Here is a 25,024-nt window from a genome sequence, read left to right on the forward strand (position 1 = left end):
CCCTTGGGACCAACCTGCCGACACCTTGATTTTGGACCTCTGGCCCCCGAAACAGTGACAGAATATACATTTCTGCAGTTCTGAGCTCTGTGGTCTGTGCTGCTTTGTCACGGCTGCCCCAGGACACTCACACAGACCCCATTCCAGCACCACACACACGGCCCCCAGCACGCGTGTGAGGCCAGGGCTCCCTGACCGAAGCTGATGGCGACACCCAGCACACTGGTCCTCTCGAACGAGGATGTAAAGGTGGGAAGATACTTCTCAGAAAACTTTGAACTGATGGCAGGCAGAGGCCGTGCCAGTTGATCACCCTCCTGGGCCGGTGAGGCCACGTCCCCACCTGCTCTGCCCCAGGGCCACACCTCGCTGGTACCAAGATGAGTGAGCTCTGAGCTTCTTTTCTGAGCATTTCTGTTACTTGTAAAGAGTAATATTTCATGACTTACATCTTGGAGGTCTTCCAAAAAGCAAAGAAAAACCATTTTAAAAAAGAATAAAATTCTATCTAGCTGGGTCCACGGCACTCACAAAATCTAAGGGATCTCAGTGATAGTTTTTCCCATGTCTTAACACATTTTGGCTTCTTCACCGAATTGGAACTCTTTTATCCTTCCGCACCAATTACTCCTGATGCTGCTAAAAGATGACCATGAGAAGGAAAGGGAGGTTCGGTGGAATCACCCAGAAGGATGGGGCGCAGGGAAACAGGTGAGCCCAGCGACCGTCCTGGCCGAGCACAGCACCGCTTCCCAGGGGGCGAGGGGGAAGGAGGCCTGCTCACCTGGTGGGGGGTGGGTTTTACTGGTCAGAGCTACTCTGTCTACACGGCAAAGAGAAGAAAGCAGATGAGGAGGCTTTTCCCAATTCCTGGACGGACGCGAGGCCCAAGGCACGGAACCCGGAGGGCTCTCTGGACCCAGGACGGCAGGGGTCCCCGACTGCGCGTGTCCGTGGAGACCCCACCCGAGTCCCACCCGAGAACTGCACGCTTCTGAGGACAGAAGGGAAACGCAGTCTCTGTCCCGCGAGCCCCGAGCCCGGACAACAAGGGCCCGATGCCTGCTTCGCTGAAAGGCCGCGGGTGGCTCTGTGGTCAAGACATTTGAAGCGGTGGGTAAATGCATGGGACGGGCAGGAAGGAGCCTCCCCTGGAGCCTCCGGAGGGAGCAGGCTTCTGGTCTCGGAGCTGGGAGAGGACGAATTCCTGTGATTTTAAGCCCTCGGCTTTGGTGACGGGTTACGAGGTCTCAGGACGCTCGTCCACCTGGATTTATGGTACAGAAACTAACTCAATGGGACAGTTACTGAGTTGTCCCCAACTTCTAGAGCTTCTGTGTGATGAGGGTGACACGTTCTTGTTAGAACTTCAAGGAGCACTTCAACACCTTATAGCCAAGGGCACTTGCGTGTTAATAAAAAATGAAAATCGCAACAATATCACAGAAGAAATCACAGCAAAGAAAACAGGGATGCAAGGCCCGGTGCCTGTTTCACGTGGGTATGAGCTGTGTGGGCGTGGCTGTGCTGTCACCGTGACGCGGACTGGCCGGCACTGGGGGTTCACTCCCAGCAGGACGGGGGCTCACTCACTTCCCCATATCGGGATGTCCCTGCTCTCCGCCTTCATCACGATGGAGGACATCGTCATGGTGACGGGGATGGCATCGAAGTAGGAGGAGTGCGGTGCCAGGGTGAGGATGGCGGCCTCGGCGGGCAGCGCCCGCCGCCCCTTCACGGCCACGCGGTGGAAGCCGCCGGCAAACCACATGGTGCGCATGATGGCCTTGAGCAGGACGTCCACGACCCTGCAACAGAAGCGCAGCTGTCAGACCCAGGCCTGGCGGGGGACGCAGCCCCACTGCCCACGCCCCATCGGAGACTGTGCCAATCCCAGGAGACCTGCCGCCACTGTCACTGAAACATCCGAGGAGGGAAGGGAAGGCGGCCGTGCTTTCTTCCCTCCGACTGTGCACGTGGGCAGCGGAACGCTGTCACATCCGTTCACTCAAGGAAACGGAAGCCGTCTCAGCCCCGTTACAGGGACAGCAGCGTGTGAGAAGCGAGGCCCACAGGACAAAACGAGAGACACGGACACGTCGGGTGATCTCCCAGCATGCTAAGGATATAAGTTTTAAATGAAAAGAAATCGTCAGCACCTAAGGTGCACGCTGAAATGCGGAGAGGCAGCAGAGCTGAGGCCAGGAGCAGAGACGTGCTGGGTCAACCTCACCCTCGCCTCCCACAGGTGGCCTCAGGCTCCGGGATGCAGCTGTTACCTTCCGGAAACCAGCCTTTTCTGGATGAAATTAGATGGACAATAAATTTGGAAAACCGAGTAAAAATCAGGCTAGATTAACTGAATTTGCTTCTTATTTATTCTTTTTTAAACATATGAGAACGTAAAGCATGTAAATCTGCACGTTCCCTTTCACAGGAATCTCTGACGCTACAAACCAGATCACTGTTCACGCCACTGAAACCACGGTGAGCGACGGCCCGGCGGGCAAGTGACTGCAGGCCACGCACCCGAGTCCTTGGGAGAAGGGCCATCTTCAGAAGGACCCATGTCTCGCTGTGCTGCTGTGCTACGTGGGTGATCAAATTGGGTAAAAGTCACTGCATAGAAGCACAGGAGCCTAAATCCTTACTGGATTGATTTCCCAAGGGGCTTAACAACCCTCTCAAGAGAATTCCCAAGATAAGCCCTGACAGATCTGAAGCTGCACCGCGCCTGCAAGGAGCCACCTGGAAACGACCTCCTCCGACCACGGGCAGGTCCTGCACAGTCAGTCACCCACGCAATGCGGGGGCCACGCTGGGCGCTGCGTCCAGAGCTACGTGACTACAAAGCACGCACTTCCAGTCGCTTGTTCTACTGCACATTTTTCAATGCACTTCTCTGCATGCATGTTATTTTCACGATAAAGTCATTTACAAAAATAAAAGCCAATGGATGTCAGTTGACGCACAAGGAGAAAGAAGCAAGACTGCGGGGGAGGCTGCAGTGGGAGCGCAGCCAGTCCCAGGAAGGCAGGTCCAGGAGGAGAGCTGGTGAAAAGGGGGGTCAGATCTCAGCCCCTCCATCGGAGACACACCCGCCACCTCTCGGTTCCAAAGGTCAAACAGTGACCGTGATGTACTGGGACAGGAAAAACCAAATCTGAGAATTCTCTAAGGTCTTGGAGGAATTCTGTCCCCAAGCTGCCTGTGGGGAAGAGATGCCTATGGGTGTGGGTACCGGCCTCACAGCAGAGCCCCGGCCACTGCCCAGTGCAGGGCCAGCACCACGGTCCCCAAGGCAAGGGCACCAGTGACACCGGAGATGCCAGAGCTTCTCCAGGGGAAGGGAATCGGGAGACAGGTCTACGTGCTCAAGGGCAGGGACCTGCACCCCGACTCCATCTGTCATTCATCACACAGGTGGACACCTCAGACTTGGACGTGTGGGCAGAACCAGCTACATGATGGATAAGAGGAGTATGACCCTGAGGAGACCCGAGGGCAGACATCGGAAGAGACGTGTAAAAATCCACACGCATCAGGACATTACAGTGCCAGAAGAGAGGGATGCTCTGAAAAGGTCCAGAGGTCAAGAAAAAGGAAATACTCTTGGAAATCAAAAGTCTCATGCAGAAATACCGGTTCCCTAAGAAGGCTCAAAAATGCGGAGAAGGGGGCCTCCCAGAACATGCAGGAAAAAGAAAAGGATGGAACTATAAGATGTAAAGAAAATAATTTCTCAGAGTTGAAGAAAGACCCAGATCTTCAGCACCATCTCCAGGTGCTGAGCAGAACAAATTTTATGAAAAAGACTCATATTATTTCCTCTGAGAATTTTTCAAATTTCCAAGGACAAAGAGAAGACTTTAAAAACTCCCAGAGAGGAACAAACGGGTTTCTAGCATCAAAGCTGCAGGTGTCAGCAGCGCATCTCCAAAGCTCTGTGGACACACGACGTGAAACCCGCAATTCTATACCCAGTCGAACTACCCACCAACACAGAGGAGAGAATAAAGACATTTCCAGACACAAGATGTGAATGAGTTCCTCGTGCACATCTTCCTTCTGAGAACCCAATACTCCAGAAAATCTTGGAACAAAGACAAAGAAAACAGGCCCAGGAAATGCAGATCGTGCCTGAGAGCGCAGCAGAAGAGAAACACACGCCACGCAGCGGTCAGGGCCCCGGACCCTCTGGGAGGAGAATGAATCCCAGGCAGCGGCCGCAGGACTCTGGGGGTGGAGAACTTTGAGGCTACACTCAGGGCTCATCATTCTCTTGGTTAACAGAAAAAATAAAATCGGAAATTCTGTGAAATGGAAAACACAATACAAGAAGTAAAGTTCAGACTCTACTTCACAAAGCAGGCAGATGTGCAGGTGACTCTGAAAAACCGTGTGAGAGGGAAGCACTTGGTGAGGCTGCCCACCACCATCACCCACCGCGGGGCCCCGCGTGTGCAGAGGCGCAGGCCGCCCGGTGCCCCTCGGGGTTGGGGTCCGACCCCGACAGGCCCAGAGCTCATGGCTCCTTCCCCAGGGTGACAGAGGCAACGGCAGAAAAGCCACACACACGTGCGGAGGGCGTCTGCGTGGCGCTGGGAGGAGGGACTGCAGGCCTGCCCTCGGCCACCCACCCTTCCCCACCACTTTGCTGTAACCACCAACTCGCGTTACTCCAACGGAAGTGAGAAACGCCACCAGCGTACACGTGGCGACTCAGAGTCGTCACGGAGATGACCCAGGGATGGACGTCCCCACACGGGGCACTCAGGAAAGGGCATCGTCTGCGATGGACCGACTCACGTCACCCCACATTCCTATGCTGAAGCCCTGACCCCCAACATGACTGTATCTGGAGCTTCCCCAGTGAGGTCCCGGGGTGGGACTCTGATCCAGGGGACCGGTGTCCTTACAGGAGAGGAAGAGGTCTCGCCTGCGAGGACGCGGCATCTGCAGGTGGACGGAGGTCCCGCCACGAGCCGTGGCTGCTGACCCTGACCTCCCACTTCAGCCTCTAAAACCGTGAGAAACGAATCCTGCTGTCTGAGCCCCGCCGTGGTACCCGGTTGTGACGGCTGAGCTGACCCTCCTGAACCCTGAGTCGGCCAAGGGCCAGGGCCTGCAGGACTGGTCGGCAGTGTCTCCTGCCCTGCCTGGTTGGGTTCTGTAAGAAGATAAATACTATAGTTTTTACAACACTCTATGTTTTGAAACACAGAGTCTTATGCGAAATTGTGTCGTTCCTCCTTTCGTTGAAAACCCAAGATTTTATTTTAGGAAGGTCTGACTGACGTTAACTTATATTCAGCAAAAATCCTCCCTGATCAAAACAAAAATCTGCTCAAAACCGCACAGCTGTGCCTGGCGTGAACCAACCCACCGCCGCAGCTGATGACCTGACGTCCTCTACTCTGAGTCCTGTTACTTTAAACTTGTTTCCTCCTAACTCCCCGTGTCCCAAACTCAGGACCTTCTGTCACTGTGTTTCCTTTGAGGAGCTCGGGGGCCCGGTGTTTGTTCTTGTTTCCATGGAGACCAGGGCTGTGCACCGAGTTCCCGGGAAACACTGCTGTGTGGAGACCCCGTGGGCTGCAGGGGGTGGGAATTCAATGTGGGCGGCATGTGCAGCTGGGGTACATGCCAGTGCACATATAAACACACACATATGCGCACACACACTTATGCACACACACGTACACAAACACACACGCATATACATACACACATATACACACAGACACGCCCATATACACATATACTCAGGACGATGCTCAGGCTCCGTGTACCTGAGCACCCAGAGCTCCCGTGAACCTTAACCCCACATCTCCCCACGTGGGGCACATCAGGTGTGCACGTCACACACACACGCACACACCCACGGTGCCTCTGTGAAGCGAGCGGGCTGTCGGAACTCAAGTTGGCTGTGGCCCATTTATCACCCCATGAGACCAAGTACATTATTGCAGACAAGAAAAGCTACAGCGAGTCAAAACAGGGAAATGGAAACAGCCCAGAGTCACCTGTTTTGAAAAGACAGACGCCGAGGTTGTGCGAGGTTTCCTCCTTCGTGGGAGAGGACAGCGGGGAGGCAGGGCAGCCCAGCCCCAGAACAGAGCAGGGGAACAGGGAATTAAGACGCTTTTGATCAAATCATTCGTAATTTGTAAAAAACTACCAAATCTCTGCTTTCTAGCTCTGGGTTCTCAACCAAGTGAAAACTGAAATTCTGATTCCTATTCGGTCTGGATTTATTTTGCTTGATTATATATTTGATACCAAATTCATATTTTACAGTTAAAACATTAAAAGAAAAACCCCAAATCTCAAGGTAAAGCACGATTTCCAAAGAGATTAGAAAACCCAGCTGTCTATGCACTCGTTCACTCTTTCATTCATTCATTCACTGACCCATTCATTCATTCATTTGGGAGAGACTTTCCTGTCCCTCAGGCCAGGCTCTGTGCTGGGGGCATACCCACGGAGACAGCCATGTCTACCTTCTGGTTTCTAGGGAGGGGGAGAGACCATGGTTCACTTGAAACTGGGGATGGTCTGAGGACGTGAAATATTACCACGAGGAGGGTGAGGGGTCCCCAGGCGCCATGCTCGTGTAAGGCTCAGAAAACCCTTGAACCTTAACTGGCCGTCTCTGCCCTGCATGTAACTGCTGCTCTGACCACGGCACGCGGGCAGCGGGGAACCAAGGTCCAGGATGGGCGCCCGTTTCCACAGCCTCTCAGGGCATCAACATTCCAGCAGCTCAGACACTGGGAGAGAAAGGAGGGGCCTGAGCTGGTCCATAAACCTTGCGGGCCGGGCAGCAGGTAGTTTAGACCTTGGCCACAGTGACCCCTGCCCTCCAGGACAGCAGCCCTGGATGGTGTACGAATGAATGGGCAGGGCTGCACCCCAATAAAACCTCATTCACAAAAACAGGCTGCAGCCCACCACCGGCCCTGCGCTAAACTAAGAACACTTCTGTTCTGAATAAACCGTCCAAGGACCCTTAGGATTGATCGGAGATGCAGACACAGGAGGTGGCCCGCAACCTGGTTTTATGACGGGAACGGTGTCTTCTAACACACTGGAAATACTCACCAAAATCCTTCCCATAGCTCAACACGTTCCTTCACTAGAAACGGCATGTAGTTTGAGTTAAGGAACAGCTTTAGGTATTTAAATACACAAGAAAATGCTGTGATTTCATGTCCTTTTGTGAGGCCCCTGTTGGATCTTCACTTGAGATGGATTCACACGTCCATCTACACGAAGCAGAGACCACACCAGCGGCAGCAGGCTGACGTGCGGCCTCGAGGGCAGGGGACAGGGGAGCGCGGGACCCCTGTGCTCGGGGCACAACACAGCGGCCACTCGGCTCGCGGGGCCCTGGAGGGAGCCTCAGGGCAGGACGCTGGCGGGGGGAGCGCGGGCCTGCGACCCCCCAGGGCCCCCACAGACGTGCACTTACCTCCGCCACAAGGCCAGGGGCTGCTCTGGCTCCCGCTCAGCGGATCCCAGCGAGGCCACAAGCGCCAGGGGCCAGGCGAGCAGCATCATGACGGCGGCGACCAGCAGCCGGATGGGGAAGAGTGTCAGCGTCATGGCGGCCACCTGCGGGGACAGGGCACGGTCACGCGCGGGACTGCCCTCTGGGCTCCTCGCGCCGCCCCGGCACCCGCCTCCCGCGGACGCTGCGGCCCAGTCCCTCCCACAGCCACCGAGGGGACGCCTGGGGTCGGGGTGCTCTCCCGGCCGACGGCGCTCCGCCCACCCCCAGCACCCCCAGTGGCAGCCCCGCCCCCGAGCCCCCTCCTCAGCGCGCCCAGCAGCCCCTGCACACAGGGATGCTTTCACAGGGCCACAGGCACAGAGCTGGCAGGACTGGGCTCAGACCACAAGCAAGACGGGGACTCGGGGACTCTCCAACCCCAGGAAGTCACAGACGGGATGGGGGCCCAGCAGGGAGGAAGGGGGGCGTCCAGAGCCACGGGCCTGGTCCGGTGGATACGGGGAAAGCAGGCTAGGGCTCCATGGGGAGGGCAGGCCCTGCACGTGAGGGGGGACACACGGTGGACGGGCAGCTGTGACTGAGGTACCGGCACTTCTGCATGCAAAGTGATGTTCTGGCTCCACACTGGGCGTGGGGGACGTTCAGAAACAGCGTGTTTTGTGATGAACTTGATCTCAGGCGGTCGATTAGAAAATAGGGGAGCGGAGGGATGACAAGACAAAACTCACGGAGCCTCACAACCAACAGATATGCAGTTTTTGATTATTTGCAAGAAAATACACTTGAAATACATAGGTTTGGTGCACAGGAGACAGGAAAGACGGGAAGAGACCCAGGTCCGTGGTACCGTGTCCAGGCGGCTCACCACCACCACCCGCCACGCCCGTTTCTGCCACCTGCAGGCCTGCACGCTGACCGTTCCCTGATTCTCTGGGGTCTCCATCAAGGCCAGCGCTGCCCGACAGGAATACAACACAGGTCACGTGTGCCATTTTACATTTTCTAGCAGCCACGTTTAAAAACACAAAGGTGATGAGATTAATTCAACATGCAGTTTATTTAACCCAACACGCCTAAAATACCATCATTTCCGCACGTACGTAGCGCAAGGCGTGGACGAGCCAGTTCACATTATCCTCATGATGTCCAGGGAATCCGGTGTGTTCTGTGCTCACAGCACGTCTCATTCACGCGCTCCACATCCTAGGTGCCCTACAGCCACGTGTGGCCTGTGCCGCCCACGGCCGGTGTGGGTCCAGATCTCCATGTGCTGTGACGATGGTGACTTTGAACGGCCTCTTCCCCCCGCCTTCAGGGGCTGGGGTCCCCTGGCTGAACCTCTGGTTTCAGCACAAGGTGGAACAGGGCCGGTGACCCCGGATCTGTCGTGGCCGCCGCTGGTGACAATGCTTCCTGTTAAATGGTGGTGGGGGGGGTCTGCTCCAGGGGGTCAGACAGAGCAGGAATGTGCTGGCGGGAACGTGCCTCCCACCCCAGGTTTTCTAAGCGTCTTGTTTTGGGCTCAGCGTGAACGGGGTGAATGTCACCGCAAGTCTTCCCTGCGGGATAATTACGTGCTCATCTGTCACCCTGTCCACGTGACCCACGGCAGCCACGGCTTCTCTGGTGTCACAACCTCGGTCCCAGCGCTGGGAAGCCACCTCTCTTAAGGCCTCGCCAGGTTTGTTTGCCAACACGTGTCTGGAAGGCGAGCCTGGTCACGTCCCCCGCACCGCTGTCCTTGGGTCCTGCGGTCACCGCGCCAGACACCAGCCCACCTCATTGGAGGAATTCCTACGGAGCTTCCTGATGGCTGTTCCAATGCTTTTCATTGTTTATCTAGATTTCCTATTTTCTGGAGTTATTTCAGTGTTTCTGTCAGGGAGGAAATCTCTGGGCGCCCTCAGCAGGCTTCTCCTCCCACCCGATTCCCCACGGTGCATTTTCAGGATAACCGTGAGAACCGCTGCCCTGAAGTTACATCAACTCTGCCCTGGTCTACGGCGTCGCTGTTCACAGCGTTTGTGCTTCTGAGACCCTTCGGCCCATGCTGACAGACAGCCCTCCCCTTCGCTAATCTGTTTACAGAACCGCTTGTGCATTTGTTCCTTATCTCTGCTGTGACCTATTCAGTCGCATTAATTTTGTATCTTACAGGGGCCTCTCTCTTCCACTCTGAGTGTACCCTAATGTTCTTTCTAACTTCTTGAGGGAAGAGCCTGGAGCATATTTTCAGAAATACCTTATTTCCCCCAAATTCACATGGAGAAGGCAGCTTTCTCTAAGGACTTTAATTCAATCCCACAGGTTTTAAAATGTAGCCTTTCCTTCATTTCAAAACATATCCTCTTCCATCCTTGCTGTTGTAACTTTGCTGCAGAGGGAGGGCAGAGACACCCCAGCTCCTCGCTGGCGGGGCGCTGCCTCTCGATCTGCCTGTCACCTCGACGGCCCAGAGCTCCGGCTCCAGGGGCTGTGCTGGGAGCCCCTCATACCCGCTCATCCTATGAGCCGTGGCCGCTGCTCCTCCAGGTTGCAGGGCAGCTGAGTCACTGGATACTTTGCGGTGTGTCCCCATAAATGGACCCTAAAGCCGGTGCCCGTGCCACAGACAGAATGAACAGGCAGCAAAGCTCCGGACAGGAGCTCTGGGGCCAGCGTGCTCAGTGCACTCACAGGTCGCAGACACGCCCTGACTGTGCAGCCGCGTTCCACGGCCAGGACGGCTGCTACTGCAGGTGACAGAAGAGAACAACAGATCTCAGCGCTCCAGAAAGAGCACCCAGTTTCCCCACGGCTTCTGAGGCCCCGGGGAGGCAGCACCCCAGTCTGTCCGGACCAACTGGGGTGATGACGAGGCTTGAAGGGGTGACCCTGGAGTCGGGGCAAGTGCCACGGTTCAAATTGCTGGTTGATGAGCGGATGACGTCCCGCAAGCTGGCTCACCGGCCACTCCCCGTGGACAAGACGTGTGACCACGTTTGCCTCTCAGAGGCTGCATCTCTGTGCCCGCTCTGTGTGCATCGGGGAGACGGTCCTGGTGTCTGAGTTTTGCAGCCAGTGGGGAAAGGACGTGTGAGGGACCACACAGCCTCGACCCTCAGCAAACAGGCAGGCCTCCCACAGACGAGATGGGCAGGTACCAGCGGAACGCGGCCTGAGCCATGGACCCGCCCCGGCCCTGCCGGGGCCAGGGTGGGGGGGCGGGGTGGGCAGGAAGCACGTGGGGGCCGTGGAAATTGCTTGGAGGAGGCGCGTCCCTTCGGGAGCCCACGGGGGGCAGGGGGGACCGGTTTCCTGAGACGTTGCCCACAGCTTCGGCCCTGGGCCATCATCGGGGGCCCATCACCCTCAAAAGTGCCAGGTCAACTGTATGGTCACCCTTCTCAAGGGCCACACGAGGGCTTGTAACACAACCCTTGAGGGTGACGTGCAATGAGTGCCCAGCTGAGCTACTTGGGTTAAGCCATTAGAAGTTGTCTACGAGAAACCACCTCATGGAAAAGGGGTTTAACAGGCACAGACGCAGACATGCGAGTCCTCTGCACGTCCGTGTCGTCGGGCAGCCGGCTCAACCCAGACCTGAAGGTGCACTGCCCGCTCTTGCCCCGCACACTTCAGCACGAGCCCCAGGAGAGCGGGTCCAGGCGGTGATCCATCCGGGCCCAGGGCACCACTTCCTGCCCAAAGGACCCAGGGCCCCACGCACACGGCGCACTGGAACGCACACAGGAAGAGCCACGCGTGGTGGGAGCCTCACGCCCGCACGCCTCAGGGCGCGCGCTCACGTCCACGCCCACCCCCACCACACCTCTACTTATACACGCTCACACACGTGCCCCAGCCTCCCCGGTTGCCTTTGGACGACCCTACGAAACCAGCTCCTGATCGTGACACTGGCCTAGGGGCAACGTCAAGCTTCGTGCTGCCTGTCCCGTGAGACTGTCCCTCGGGACAGCCAAGGGGTGGAGGGGGCGTGTCCGTGGGGGCGTCCACGAAGGGCTCGCACAGGCGTCCAGAACCCACCATCCAGGCACGTGTGCGTGACAGAGGGTCCTGCCCGGACGCAGACCAGCAGGTGGGCGGGGCTGGGCATGCCCGACGGGAATGGGATCTCTCTAGTTGTGGATCAAGCCACCAGCTTCCAGAAGACACGGACGACCAGCTCACAGTCAGCAAAAGGAAGGCCAGGAGACACAGATGCACCAAATACACTGTAGGAAGAAAACCAAGACGACAGGCTGGACGGGGACCCTCTGATCAGAGTGTGTGCCGGGGGAGGGGGGGTGGGCGGGCGCGGTTGTAGCCAAGAACCCGCCCTCGCCCCGTAGCCGGGGTGACAGGTGACAGTGGCCTGCACAGCGGGTGCCAGCGTCTTTGTCCTTGAGCGGCAGATACCCACGGGATTGCTACTGGTGAAATGACGAAGTCTGGGCTCTGCTTGCAAATCACTGGTGGGAGAAGAGGGGGTGTCAGTGGGCCCAGAGGGGCTGTAAGGGGGGACTGCTGAGGTGGGGAGAGGGGGCGGCTCGTTACGTTTCCTCTGCTTTGGTGTCAGGGGCTGAACTGTGTCCCCCAAATTCATGTATTGGAGTCCGAACCCCCAGCATCTCAAAATGTGACTGTCTTTGGAGGTCCGTCCTTTAAAGAAGTGATTAAGGTACATGAGGTCACTAAGGTGGGCCCTAATCCCATGTGACCGGGGTCCTCATAAGAAGAGGAGATCAGGACACAGGCATGCACGGAGGGAGGACCACAGGAGGCCACGGAGAAGACGGCCGTCTACTCGTCAGGGAGAGAGGCCTCGGGAGGAGCCAGCCCTGTGACACCGGATCTCAGCTTCCGGCCTGGAGAATGGGAGGAATAAATTCCTGTGGTTTAAGCCGGCCCCTCTGGGGTGCTTTGTTACCGCCGCCCTAAGCAAAAACATTTGCTGTATTTTTGACACTTCCTGTGATAAGAACTGTGAAAGTGACAATTTCGCTTTGGATATAAAGTCTCCGGTTCCCACTGAATTCATCGAATCCACAGGTCCAGAACTCTCCAGGTGCGGCACCTGAGGTTCCAAAGCCCGGCTCCGACCCGCCCGGCAATCACCCCTCCTCCCCGCCAAGGCCACCAAGGCCGTTGGTATCACCCACGTGCAAGTTGGTCCAAGTGCCTTATGTTTCACAACCAACGAGGAAACATACTGCGTTACTTAAGAGACAAGATCTCTAGAGAGACCCAGGCCCTCGCCCAGGGAGGACAGGCCCCAGGGGGCTGCGATGCCTGTGCCCTCGAGCACACGCCTGCTGAGGGACCCCGGTCAGCCGTGCGAGACCCCGACACGACACGTGCGGCCAGGACAGCGCTCGGGACTCGGTGTCAGCAGCTTGGAGAACACAGCGGCCGCGTTACAGGCGGAGCAGACGCTCCAGATGCTGGGTGCCAGCCCGTCGGGACCGACCGTCAGCGTGCTGACCGGCAGGCACAGGAAGACTCTCCCGAAGCCGCCTTCCAATGCCAGCGCTTTCATCATGGGAAGAAATCCCGCCATTCCAAAGGAACCGCATTCACCAGGAGGCTGGAGGGAAATTCACTCCCTCCTATGATGAAAGAAAATGTAATAAGCAAGCACACACAGAGCCAGCTGGCCACACAAACCCGGCGCTGAGCCCACATCCTCAGCCATTATCTCTTTTCTCAGAAAGTTCCTGAAAATCACGCTGATAGAAATAGAAAGAGGGATTTCCCTGGTGGCGCAGTGGTTAAGAATCCGCCTGCCAATGCAGGGGATACGGGTTTGAGCCCTGGTCCGGGGAGATCCCACATGCCGCAGAGCGACTAAGCCCGTGTGCCACAACTACTGAGCCCGTGTGCCACAACTACTGAGCCCATGTGCCACAACTACTGAGCCCATGTGCCACAACTACTGAAGCCTGCACACCTAGAGACCATGCTCTGCAACGAGAGAAGCCACCGCAATGAGAAGCCCGCGCACCACAACGAAGAGTAGCCCCCGCTCGCAGCAGCTAGAGAAAGCCTGCACGCAGCAACGAAGACCCAACACAGCCAAAAATATATAAATAAAATAAATTAAAAAAAAAATCCTAGCAGGACTTAAGAAAAGAAAAAAAGGAATAGACTTTGCCCTCGTGCGTTGGGTGCCCGATCTACCACAGTCACCACGAACCATCCTCGGGCAGTGGGTAAGATCCATGAACTGATAGAACAGATGTGGACCATCAGATGTGTTGGCCCCTGACGTCATGTGGCCAAGAGCTCTGCACCACTGCCCACGAGGACACTGAGCGCAGAGCCCAGGGCCCACTGGTTCTGCTGGAGTCCACGCGCTCCTGAGTTTCTGGGAATAACCACAGCTCAGAGTCGGTCCCCAGGCCGTGAGGACGGTGCTAGAGCCTCTGTGCTGCAGGTGGGAACTCGGGGTGAGGGGTGGGGAGCTGTGCGTGGGCACCGGGCCAGCTGGCGGGCCCCGCTCCCCAGGGGCTGCTCCCATGGGCGTGCTGCTGGTAGCCGTGGAGCTGGATGTCACCTAGGGCGCCACCGGGGGACAGGTGCGCTGAAGGTCACCCCTGTGACAGACACCAGGGGCCAGCCAGGGGAGGAGCGATGAATTACACGGGACACAGCGGACACATCCCAGGGCGACAGTTGGTAAAAAAGGCACAAAACAAGACGGGACAGACCTGTGCAAGCCAATTAGATGACTTCACAACCTGGAATGAAGTGTTTTCAAGGATGGCGGACCCCGGTGAGCACACAGAAAATAGGCCAGTGACTCACGGTGGTGGCGTTGAGGGGTAGGTGAAGCCTGGCTTAACGGGGGTGCTACAGGCACTGCCAGCACAGGGGCCTGGGGCGCACGGAGCCAGCATCCAGGGTGTCCAGATCGCAGGTGTGAAGGACAAAAGGTGCCCTGCCCTGTGGGTCTCCCCAAACCGACGAGGATGGGACCCCAGGACGCAGGCGCTGGGCTGACTGGTGGCCGCAGGAAGTGCCAGAGGCCAGGAGACCCGGCACGGGTGCAGGGAACCACGGCGACGGCTCATCATCTCACAGGGTGCAAGGAAGCAGCGCCGGGAACGCGACCGTCAACTCCCCGCAAATCAGTTCACCCTCCCAAACAGTGTGGGCACCCCGTGCAGGACGCAGGCAGGCCGCCAGAGGGGGCGTCAGCGATGATCCTTCCAGGGAAGGCAGGGTGCAGGCCACCCCCCAGGGAGAGAACGCACCCACAGTGCATGGGCTCAGACGGGCGGGGAAACTGAGGCCCGGCCAGGAGGCGGGAGCAAAGCCCAGTTTTGAGGAGCAGCCTGGACGAGAAGGGGCTGCCCTGGCGGCGGAGGGGGCGGGGGAGCCCAGGCCTGGGACCCCCCTCCCTCCCGTGAGCACCCTCACATTCTCGGACCCTGGCCTGATGCGGACGAGGCCCCTACACTGACGTCCCAGCTGCCCAGCGCTCCAGAGGCATCAACGGGAGAGCTGGCAACAACCCCCAAAGGGACACCCAAGCTGGCCCCGCCCACCCGCCTGTTCCTGGACACATACCTGGGAGTCACACTCGCCACCTCTCTTTCTTACCAACTCCTACTGGCTCCGCCTCCAAAACAGATCAGGGCTCAGAGTTCTGCACGGCTGCAGAGTCACCCTTTGACCCCAGGCTCCCTCACGGGTGCTGCCCGACACACTGGCCTCCTTCCTCCATCTCCCTGCACCTCCCTGCCCAGGGGGGTCCTTCCCCAAGCTGCAGGGCCAGGTCCAGCACCCTCTCACCCCTCGGCCACAGACGAGGGCCAGAGGGTGAGGAGTGAGGGAGTCAGACAGGCGCCTTGGACCTGACCCGGAGGAGCCTCCCGAGACAGGTCAGCTGCGGTCCCGGTGGGGCACAGAGCTCACCTCTGGAGACAAGCACAGCTGGGGCAGAAGGGGAGGGAGCAGTGCGTTCTGGGGCTGGTCTTGTGCTCTCCTGGGAGCCTGGTCTTGGTCACCTCCAAGCTGTTCCACGTGGAGCAAGTTAGAAATGAGACTCGCAAATTCTGCAGAAAGATCTCCAAGGCACGTGGGAGAAGCACAGGAAAGCCTCACCTAGGGAATCAATCTTTTCTTTGCTGTTACTTACATGTATTAAAACAAACAAACAAACCATAAAGCCAGCTGTTTTTGAGACTCCCACTTTAGAGTAGACAGAAGAGGCTAAAACTGCCAAGGTGACACCTGATGCCCTGGGCAGCCGGTGGCCGCACCCCAGCCTCGCTCGGGCAGGAAGCCGGCAGAACCTCGAGGGAACCCTCCACCTGCTGGACGCAGCGGCGAGGGAGAAAAAGACACATCTAACTTTATTTATGTTTCTTAGAAAATGCACAGTTATTGCCACGGAGTCTTACAAGCCGGCACAGTGAAGCCGCAGGCCCTTGGAGGTCACAGCTGGGAAGGAGAAGTACCAGCTCTGGACCCGATGCCTGAGATGCAAAGCTAGCAAATCAACCTGGAAGCGCATCCCCCCTGCTCACCCCCATCATCAAAACACCTTCCTTAAATATAAAATGCCTTCCGGTCCAAGTCACACGCCGCCTTCAAACAGGAGACGAGCAGCCCTTTTCCCAACTAATTCGAATAGTTAAAATACTTGAAAGCAAAAGCGAAACAGAGAAAAGGCTGGCGTTCTGAACCGTGGCTGTTCCCCGGACCTTGTCACACACACAGCTGCTCTCCAGAAGAGGCTTCTCTTTACCATCAGGTAAAACACTAAGCGTGGCCAGAGATCCAAGGGGTCATCGGCGAGGGGGGAATGGCTAGCGGGGGCCCAGGGGCCCAGGTCCTGTCCTGTGCTTATGGAGCACTTTATGTTTATTGGGTACCTGGGCTTCTTTTGGGGGTTTGCCCATCTACATAAATCCTGTACCCAAATTCACACTGGACTCGTCTGTCTTTTTCTTGCTAAGGTGTGACTGTCTTCTTGACCTCAGGCCTCCACTGCCTGACCTCTGAGGTTCTCCATCTACCTGTGTGTCTATTAGGATAACCTGTGCCCCCGCTCGGGAAAACTCTCCTTCCAGAGCCCATGCTTACTGTGTATAGAAGCTATTTCTTTCTAGCTCTCCCACTCAAATCTAAAATTAAATATAGCTTTTCTAAAGAGCTATTTTTTTCTTTCAAACTCTCAAGCAGGCCCAACTTCCCCACCATCCCGGTGATCTCTATCCAAGAGCTTTCAACTCAAGTGATAGCGCGTGTTGCCTCATCTGGAGCCTCCTGCAAAATGAGTGTCTTTCGGTAATCACCGAGTTTACAAATCTGTCCCGCGGTCCAACGCAGAGCGATTTTCCTAGATGACCATATTCACCCTTTTCAGCCACAGCTGACAGGGTGATCTCGTGAGGCCGCGGTGAACACCTGTGCGGCTCTTTGAGAGACCAGAGCCACTCGGTCGGAGGGAACCCTAAGGGTGACGCCCTGCGGCCCAGGCGGCAAGGAGAACCACACAGTGGCCCTTCCTCCTCCCAGCCAGGGTCCGAGGGCTCCAGGGGGCGGGTCGAAGTCTTCACATCAGCTGATCCTGCCGGGCTCGGCCTGCGTCTGGCGGCGGCACTCACGCTGGCCTGTCACGGGGCCGGGGCATGCCGGGAGTGGTGGGGCCCATGGTCCGCAGGCAAAGGAGGTGGGAAGGCAGCCCCAGGGTCAGCGGTCAGCACGGAGGGGCAGTTCGGGGGCCTCGGGGGCAGTGCAGCAGAGATCGCAGCCCTGGGGGCCCGCAGGAGGCCGGGCAGGGCACTCAGGCCAGGCTGGAGGCTCAGGACGTTCCAGCAGATGGCAGAGGAGCTCACCCGGGAGGCCAGGGCACTGGACGCTTGGGACACCGGGAGCCGCCTGCCACGTGGACTCCGGGTCTCCAGGGCAGTTGAGAAAGGCCCCTAGGATAATAACTGGTGGGATCTGAGCAAAGCCGGAAGGAAGTGCAGGGGGAGAGCCTCCCACGTGTGGGAGGGGAGGCTGGGCCTGGAGGGGCAGGGCGGACACGTGCGGGGCGCCCACAGCCGGTGCCCCGCCCCTGCTTCTGGCCGCCGGCGCCCGCCGGGCTGGCCTCTGGGTCTTGCCTGCACCCTCCCTGGCCCTCCTCATTCCTCCTCCGACGCACCCAAGTTTTGTACCAAATCTCATCTCCTCCGGGTTTTCAGGACCGCTCTGCTGGAGACCAGAGCTCTGTCCCGGGGTCCCCGTGATTGCGATCTGCGGTCTCCAGCTGTGAAATTCACAGTAAAGCAAACCCCAGGCTGGAGCCCTTCTGTGGGAAGGACGGAGGGGCAGCGGCAGAAAGGCTGGAAGGTGTAAGCCTTCTGGGCCGGACACTCCACCGGCACGAGCCTCAGGTCCCAGAGCAAGTGCTGGCTCAGGAGCTCGGCGACACCTGACCTCCTTCCCCAGGCGTCTCTCCTGTGGGGTTAGGACACCCGGTAATTCTGTGTCTGCAGAAAGGGAGCTTCCAAGGCTCCGAGCTCCCCACTTGCAGAAGCGGACCCAGGGGGCTGCAAGTCCCACACAAAGGCGCCGAGGCTCAGGCACCGGGGTGCAGGGCCCACCCCACCGGCACTACCAGCAGCCTGGTCCTTGAGAATGTCTCCCCGAGGGGCTGAGAAACACGGGAGGGGGGAGGGGGGGCAGCTGAGGCGGGGCACCTCTGTGTCCACAAACAACACGCTGGGCCGAAGGGTGCCACCTGAGTGAGTGCCAGGGCCCAGAGGTAATGTCTGCCGACGGGCTGGCTCACCACAGGTGGCTATGAACCCCTGGCTGTGTCGCAGGACACGGCAGTCCCTGCCCTCGGGGCTCTCGCGGCCGGCTCCTACCTGCACCCCTTCTCATGCATCCTACCATCCCTGGTGGGTGGCCAACAGGGGCAGGACACACGGGAAGGGGGGCCTGGGGCGGTCCCCAAGGCAGGGATGGAGGAAGCTGTGAGAACCCCGATGACAAAGGAGCGCCACCCCCCTCCCACCGCACAGAACGGGCCTGAGAGGCTGCTCGCTGGCCCCTGCTCACTCAGCTCAGAGCCGCCCAGACGTCAGACCCACCCTGGCTTGTGGCTCAAGGAAATCCCTTATCTCCAGGGCCCTTATTGCAGGGTTTGAAGAAGAGAATCTCGAAATTCCAGACCTGCAGCATTTCCCGCTGCTTCCACCTGTTCAGCAAATACCTGCAGGAAGCGGCAGGGCCCTGGCCAGAGTGTCCTGGTCCCCCTGCTGTGGGAGCTTCTCCAGCAGCCTCGGGCCCTCTGGGGCTCCTAGCTGCAGGCAGCCCCCCAGCTGGGCACCTCCTACTCACCCCACCCTCAGGTACCGAGAGCACCCCCAGGACATCCCAGCTCAACCCCAGCCCGACGGCTGGAGGCCCCTCACCAAAATTCTGCCTCCAGGCCCGCGGTTGTTGGGAGCCCCAGGGAACATCCTGGCCCTACCCCCAACTGCAAGGGGTTCCCCCCAACCACATCCTGGCTCTAATCCCAGCTCTGGGACGGCCCCTCTAGCTGCAAGGCAACCCATGGGTACGTTCTGTACCTCCCCCAGCAGCAGGCAGCCCCCCAGAACACCCCAGCTCTGCCCACCCCCCCGCCCTGGTTGCAGGTAGCCCCTGGCCCGCCAGTTCCATCGTCATGGGCTGGGCTGGGCCCAGCACTGGGCCCTGGGGCTGCTCAGGGTAGCAGGAGGGGGGAGGAGCCTGGGGCAGCCTGTCCCCCAGCCAGACAGTCCCTCCTCTGAGCAGCCTGGGGAAGCGGGGAGGTGACCGGTCGGACAGCTCCTGAGGACCAGGTACAGGTGAGGCAGTGATGGAAGGAGAGGGCGGGGCCAGGGCAGGCAGAAGGGAGACCACTGCCCTGCGGGGAGACCACTGCACTGCGGGAGACCACTACCCTGCGGGGAGACCACTGCACTGCGGGAGACCACTGCGGGGAGGCTGGAAGCAGAGTGGCCCCAGTTACTCTGGGGGGAGGGAGGAGGGGCTCCACATCCCACATCAACCCCTTCGTGCCGGGTGGTCGCAGGCCAGCAATCAGCCGAAGGAAGGGAGCCAGGGTCGGGGACCGGGGGTCCAGCTAGAGAGACCCAGTGAGGACGTGCAGATTATGAGGCCCACAAACAAAAGCGACCACTGGCTCTGCCCTCTTGGTCAGAAATATCTACTGCTACCGAAAGGAGGTTCTGTCGCTCGCTCTGTACGTGGGACAGCTGTTACCCCTCCAGGGCTAGCAAAAAGACCCCCGCCTTGGGGCGGGCGTTCAGTGCCTGGTCCAGCCCAGCGGCATCCCCGCTGTCTCGGGCACTGAGGTCGCTCTGTGCTCCCGGGCTCCTCGGGTGGCAAGGAGTAGCAGGGCCCGCCGGGTGGCCCGTCCTCCCCAGCCGGACCTCAGGACCCCGAGCACGACCCTGCAAGGTGAGGCCCAGCTCCGGGGGACTGAAAGGTTAAAAGCGTGAAAGATGTAGTGTAAAAAGCTCTTAAGTGGCAACTAACTTTTTAGGGAAAGCAACTCACTCCTCTGGGTCTAACATGGAAACGCGAGTCAGGGGTACACAGGCTGCAGTCCCAGGCGCCTCGGCTCGGCCCCCATCCAGGACCCCTGCGGAGTGCCACCGAGGATGCTGTGCCCAAGGGGGGCCCGGAGGCCGGCAGCCGTGTGCGCAGTGACGAAGGGTATTCAGCCCCGGTTACAGCCCGGCCCACAAGGCTGGAACGTGGTCGAAACACCAAGGAACGTGTGAATGAGTAAATTACTGCAAACCTCGCGCTGACGGCCGAGCGGTGACCTGGGCTTGAGAGCAAACCCGCTACCGCATTTCCACAGGGTATTTCCAAACACACGCTTTCCTCTGGGCTCATTTCAGAATAACTCACAGCAAGACTAAAGGTTTACGGGACCCGGAAACAAGGCTAACCTGCAGCTCCCGCGAGAAGTGGGCTGGGGCCTCGCCCGCTGGGGATGGTGGCCTTTGTCCTGGCTGTGTGGTGGCAGCCCGGGGGCAGGTGGGCAGGGCCCGGCTTCGTGACAGAGGCTCCTGGAGGCCGTGCTGAGACTCGCCGGGCACAGGAGCTCACAGGTCACCTCCTCAGACGGTCCCCGGGCCTGCGGGGCCGGGGCGGGCCGGGCCCACTCTCAGGGACAAAATCCTGCTTTGTGAAAATGAGAAATAAGACTGTGCTTTGCTCAGCACTAAGAAATTAAAGCGAGTGTAAGAGGAAACTGTGTGCACGTGCGCGTGCGTGTGTGTGTCCCACTTCAGGGCAGAAGAACGCAACAAATAAGTCGGATCCCGCGCCCTTGAATCCCCCGTCTCATTCCTCAACGTTAACCACCACGGAGTTTCGCACGTGCATCCTTCCAGAAAATTAGGAGCGGATTACAGGAGACTCCCGGTGAGCTGTAAGAGAAGCGGCGGGTCAGACATCTGCCCTGAGCCAGCCCGCGCTGCCCGGAGTCCGGGGACAACACAGGACCTGGGCCTCGGCTTCCTCACCTGGACATGAGGACACGGCCCCCGACCCTCCACCCGCCTGCCTTCCAGGGCCGTGCTGCCGGGTCCTCAGTAGTCCTCAGAAGGGGACTCTGGGCCTTGGCCTCCCAGATCCCCAGGGACACATGCTCTCCTGGAGGGCCTCCATCTCCTGTTCCCAGTTTCTATTATCGCCAGCCCCTCAAGAGCACCGGCTTTAGGCCGGGCCACCTCCCCATTCACCCGTCCCCCCGCCACCGACCCCCCGACCCCGCCACCAGGCACAGCGCTGGGGCTGTGGGAGGGGTTGGATGAAGAGCTGCTCACTGTGGAGTCTCTTGCGTGGAGCACGCAGACTTGCGGGTCATGAGGACGTGCAGGTGGGCCTGGTGTGTGGACATGTGGGGCCACGATGGATGTACACAGCAGCCTTCCCTTGAGTGGCTGGGGAGTGTGCGGGGCACGGGCTCCCTGCCCCAGAGCGGCTGCCCCTAACTCGGCATCCAGACCGAGCCCCAGACTCGGGCATTTGGATCAGAACTTGGAGAAAAAGATCGCCCACTTCTGGGTGATTAGACTCCACGCAGGCTGCCCAACAGGTCTGTCCCTGGAGTCACCCCTCCTGTGATCCTCTCTGAGGACTGGACCGGGGGAGGGGTGCACGCAGGGCCTCTCCCTCCGAGGGCTCAGTTCCAAGGTGTTTGGGAAACCAGGCTGCTCTCCAGGAAGTAAACTCTCGGTGACACTGGTTCAGGGGGTTCACAAATGGGGAAGCACCAGAGCTGGAGGGGATGTGCTCACACCCGCGGCTTCCAGCGGGAAGTACACAAACACCCGGTGACATCGACCCACCGCCTGACTCCAAATCACAGGGTGATGATGTGATATTCCACTCTTCATGGTTTTTCAGGTCTTAACATGTTGTTTTCTGTCCAAAGAGATGCTTAAGCTCCTCACTAAAGCTGCAGTTAAATGACAGATGGGCCAACTGGTCATTAATCCCCAGACGCGCAGCAGCCCCTCCCCTACAGCAAAGGCCAGCAGGTAAATATAGGCACACTTACTGTTCTATGTCAACTCAGAATTTAGGTGAGCTTCTGAGCGGCCCCCGGGGGGCTCGGACATTGCAGGATCCATTTATGTACTGATTTCGGGAGGTGGGCCTTCTTTGCTCGGATAGGCCAAGTCCACTCTGCTCAAACTTTACCATAACAAAGTATGGTAAAGGGGGAAAGTTTCGCAGAACATTGCTGGTAAAAAGCAAAATGCCTCTGCAGAGCCGGACTTGGAAATTGGAGAGTACAGACTACACCTGGGGCCTCAGACCCCTGGGCAGAAACAGGACTTTGTTACAAATACACCAAGATTATTCTGACCCGGCCTCTGAAACACTGCAACAAGGTACAAACAAAGTATCCCTCCCTTGGAGGCAGGTGAAAACATGCCACCCACCTGTTCTTTTTTCCCACACACCTGTTCTTCTTCCGAACTCATCCAGATGCTGAGACAACAACAGCCCACAGCTGGGATCCTCCAATTCCCAACCCTGTGACCCCCACCTGAAGGGGGTCAGGGTTTCAGACTCTGCTCTGACATCTGTCCCTTCGCCCGTTCATTCCCTCAACAGCCAGCTGGCTCTGCGTGTGGCTCCTCCATCCCCTGGGGCAGTGAGCACGGTCCCCGGCAGGACAGACCTGACCCCCCCGCCCCGTGCGCCCGCAGCAACGGGGGCTGCCAGTGTGACAGGGACACAGAGGAGGCCCTCCAGGGCCCCAGACCTGAGGGAGGAGCAGAGGGGCCGGGAGAGAGGGGTTAGGAGCGGAAAGGGGCCAGCTCTGCAGCAGCGGGAGCAAGGGTGACAGGCCTGGGGGGTGCCGGAAACCGCCCGAAGGCTTCAGGGCTCCATCCCAGGGAGCCCCCTCCCGAGGGCTCTAAGCAGCGGGAGGAAGACCCTGGAAGCAGGGGGCGGGGGTGTGACAGTGACGGGGGCTCACTCAGGAGCTCAGAGGAAGCCACTGTGAGCCCCACCTGGGGGAGACAAGGGGGCGTGTGAGCCAGTGAGGACGAGGGGGGAGGCACCAGGGGACCACACGGCGGGCGGGGTGGGACGGCCCTGTCCTTTTGTGTCTCCAGGGGGGCTGCCGCTCTCCGTTCTCCCCCCCCCCACCAGTCTTCTGCCCGTTTCTGCTCCCCACTGACAACCATCGGACCCACCAAGGGGGCTGTTAGAGAAAAGGCAGGCATCTGAGGAAATGACAGTTTTAGACTGACTTCAAGAACTTTTCACTTTAATATGATTTCAAATGAGTTACTTTACACATTTAAAAAACTCCGATCTTCCCACAGAAAGTGTTGTTGGAGGTGTACGCCCCACCGGCTAGACAACCCCTGAAGACCTGAAACTTCCCTGCTTCTATGCATAGTTTTGGAGTCAAAGAAAGGCCCTCCTGTGAGCAATCCTCCAGAAATGCGGACACAGCTCACGGTCAGCTCAGAGATCCCACCAGGTCAGAGAAGTATCCCTCCAGGTCGGGAGCCACGTGAAGGCAGGGGACGAGTGTAGGGGCCGCCCTGCTTCCTGCAGCCACCGTCCCTCAGCCAGGACCAGACCACCCCGCAGATAAAACGAGCCAGAAGCAGGCCGCCTGCGCGCTGTACCCCAGGCTGGACCAGGCTGGCCGCGACCGACTCTGGCAGCAGACTAACCCCCAAGGGAGTCCCCCAGAAACAACGTGGAAACCCGCAGACGCAGAACCGTCCTGCCGGCAGCTCCAGGGGAGCCCACATCCCGCACCCCACTGCCGCCGGCACTGACTCAAGTGACCAAAGAGGTCCCCCCACACGAAGCGCATCAAGTGACGAAGTCACATCCAGGGGGAGCCGCTCCGGTACCGCGCGGGGCCTGCACGCGGCGGCAGTGGACGCCGGGACCAGGAGAGCGCGCGGCGCCGACCGACCGGGGTGCGGGTACGACATCGGGGTGCAGGGGCCAGGGCAAAGGGCTGCGGGGTCCAGGGATCAGGGAGAGGGGGATGGAGCCGGGAGCGGGGACCTGGGGAAGGGGGATGCGGAGCCAGGTTCAGGGCACTGGCGGTGGGAACCAGGGTGACGGGAACCGGGGATGGGGTGAGGACGGCGGGGGATGCAGGCTGCGGGTCGCAGGGAAGTGTGGCGATCGCGGGCCCCGGGGCGCCGCGGGGCTGGGCCGCGCCCAAGGTCCCCTTCCCAGCCCCCTCCGGCCGCGCATCCCCGACCCTCGGCGCGGCCCCGGGCCCGGGGCGGGCTGGGCACACGACGGACACCCACCTGGGCCTTCTGCAGGGCGCTGAGTCGCAGCTCGTGCACGAAAGGGTTCCGCCCCGGGGGCGCCAGCCGCCGCGCGTCGCCGGCCCCCGCGCTGGAGGCGGGGGCGGCTCGGGGATCGCGTCCCCGCAGCCTCATGGCCGCGCCGCCCGCGGCGAGGGGAGCGGGGCGCCGGGCCGGGCGAGGAGCGGGTCGCGGAGCCGGGCGCAGAGCTGGGCGCGGGGCGCCGGGCGCGGGCAGAGGATGCGCGGCGTCTGGAGCGGGCCAGGCGCGCGGCCGCGCAGGCGCGGGAGGGGAGGCTGCATGACGTGGGCGGGGCGGGGCGGGCGGGGGGCGCCGGCGGGGTGGGCGGGGCGGACCGGGGAGGGGCGTGCTTGTTCGCCCCGCCCCCCGCGGGCCCGGAGAGACCGCCCCAGCGCGCGCGGACGGCCCAGGGCTCCGCGCGCTGCTGCCGGGTGTGCCCGCCGGAGCCGCTGGGCGTGGGTCCCGAGGGGCGCCGAGGCCCTGGCGGAGAGCCTCTCGCGGTGGCCTGACCACAGGGACTCACGAGGCGGGCCTGGTCCCGGAGAAGGGGAGATCGAGTCCCCAGCGCGGCGCGGCCCGCCACGTTGCCCCCTTCCGCCGCTCGGGGCGCCGAGCCGGGGCGCGGCCTGTGGAGCGGAAGGAGTGCAGCGACGTGGAGATGGGGCGGGCACGCGCTACCCCGGGCTGTGGGTGCCGA

At 59.6% G+C, this 25,024-nt stretch overlaps 1 protein-coding gene across 1 annotated transcript in view; it reads right to left on the reverse strand.

The window, feature by feature from the left end:
- The window catches only part of LPCAT1 (lysophosphatidylcholine acyltransferase 1), a 39,019-nt gene extending 14,551 nt beyond the window's left edge, over positions 1 to 24,468 (reverse strand). Inside the window, exons 1-3 of the mRNA XM_065874362.1 lie at positions 24,307 to 24,468; positions 7,475 to 7,617; positions 1,594 to 1,808 (exon numbers count right to left, since the gene is read on the reverse strand). Of these exons, the coding sequence (XP_065730434.1) occupies positions 1,594 to 1,808; positions 7,475 to 7,617; positions 24,307 to 24,441 (493 nt within the window). The 5' untranslated portion in view covers positions 24,442 to 24,468. The remainder of the gene's footprint in view (positions 1 to 1,593; positions 1,809 to 7,474; positions 7,618 to 24,306) is intronic.
- Between the last annotated feature and the right edge of the window lie 556 nt (positions 24,469 to 25,024).

The sequence above is a fragment of the Phocoena phocoena genome, chromosome 3, assembly GCF_963924675.1.
Source record: "Phocoena phocoena chromosome 3, mPhoPho1.1, whole genome shotgun sequence".
Classification (NCBI taxonomy): domain Eukaryota; kingdom Metazoa; phylum Chordata; class Mammalia; order Artiodactyla; family Phocoenidae; genus Phocoena; species Phocoena phocoena.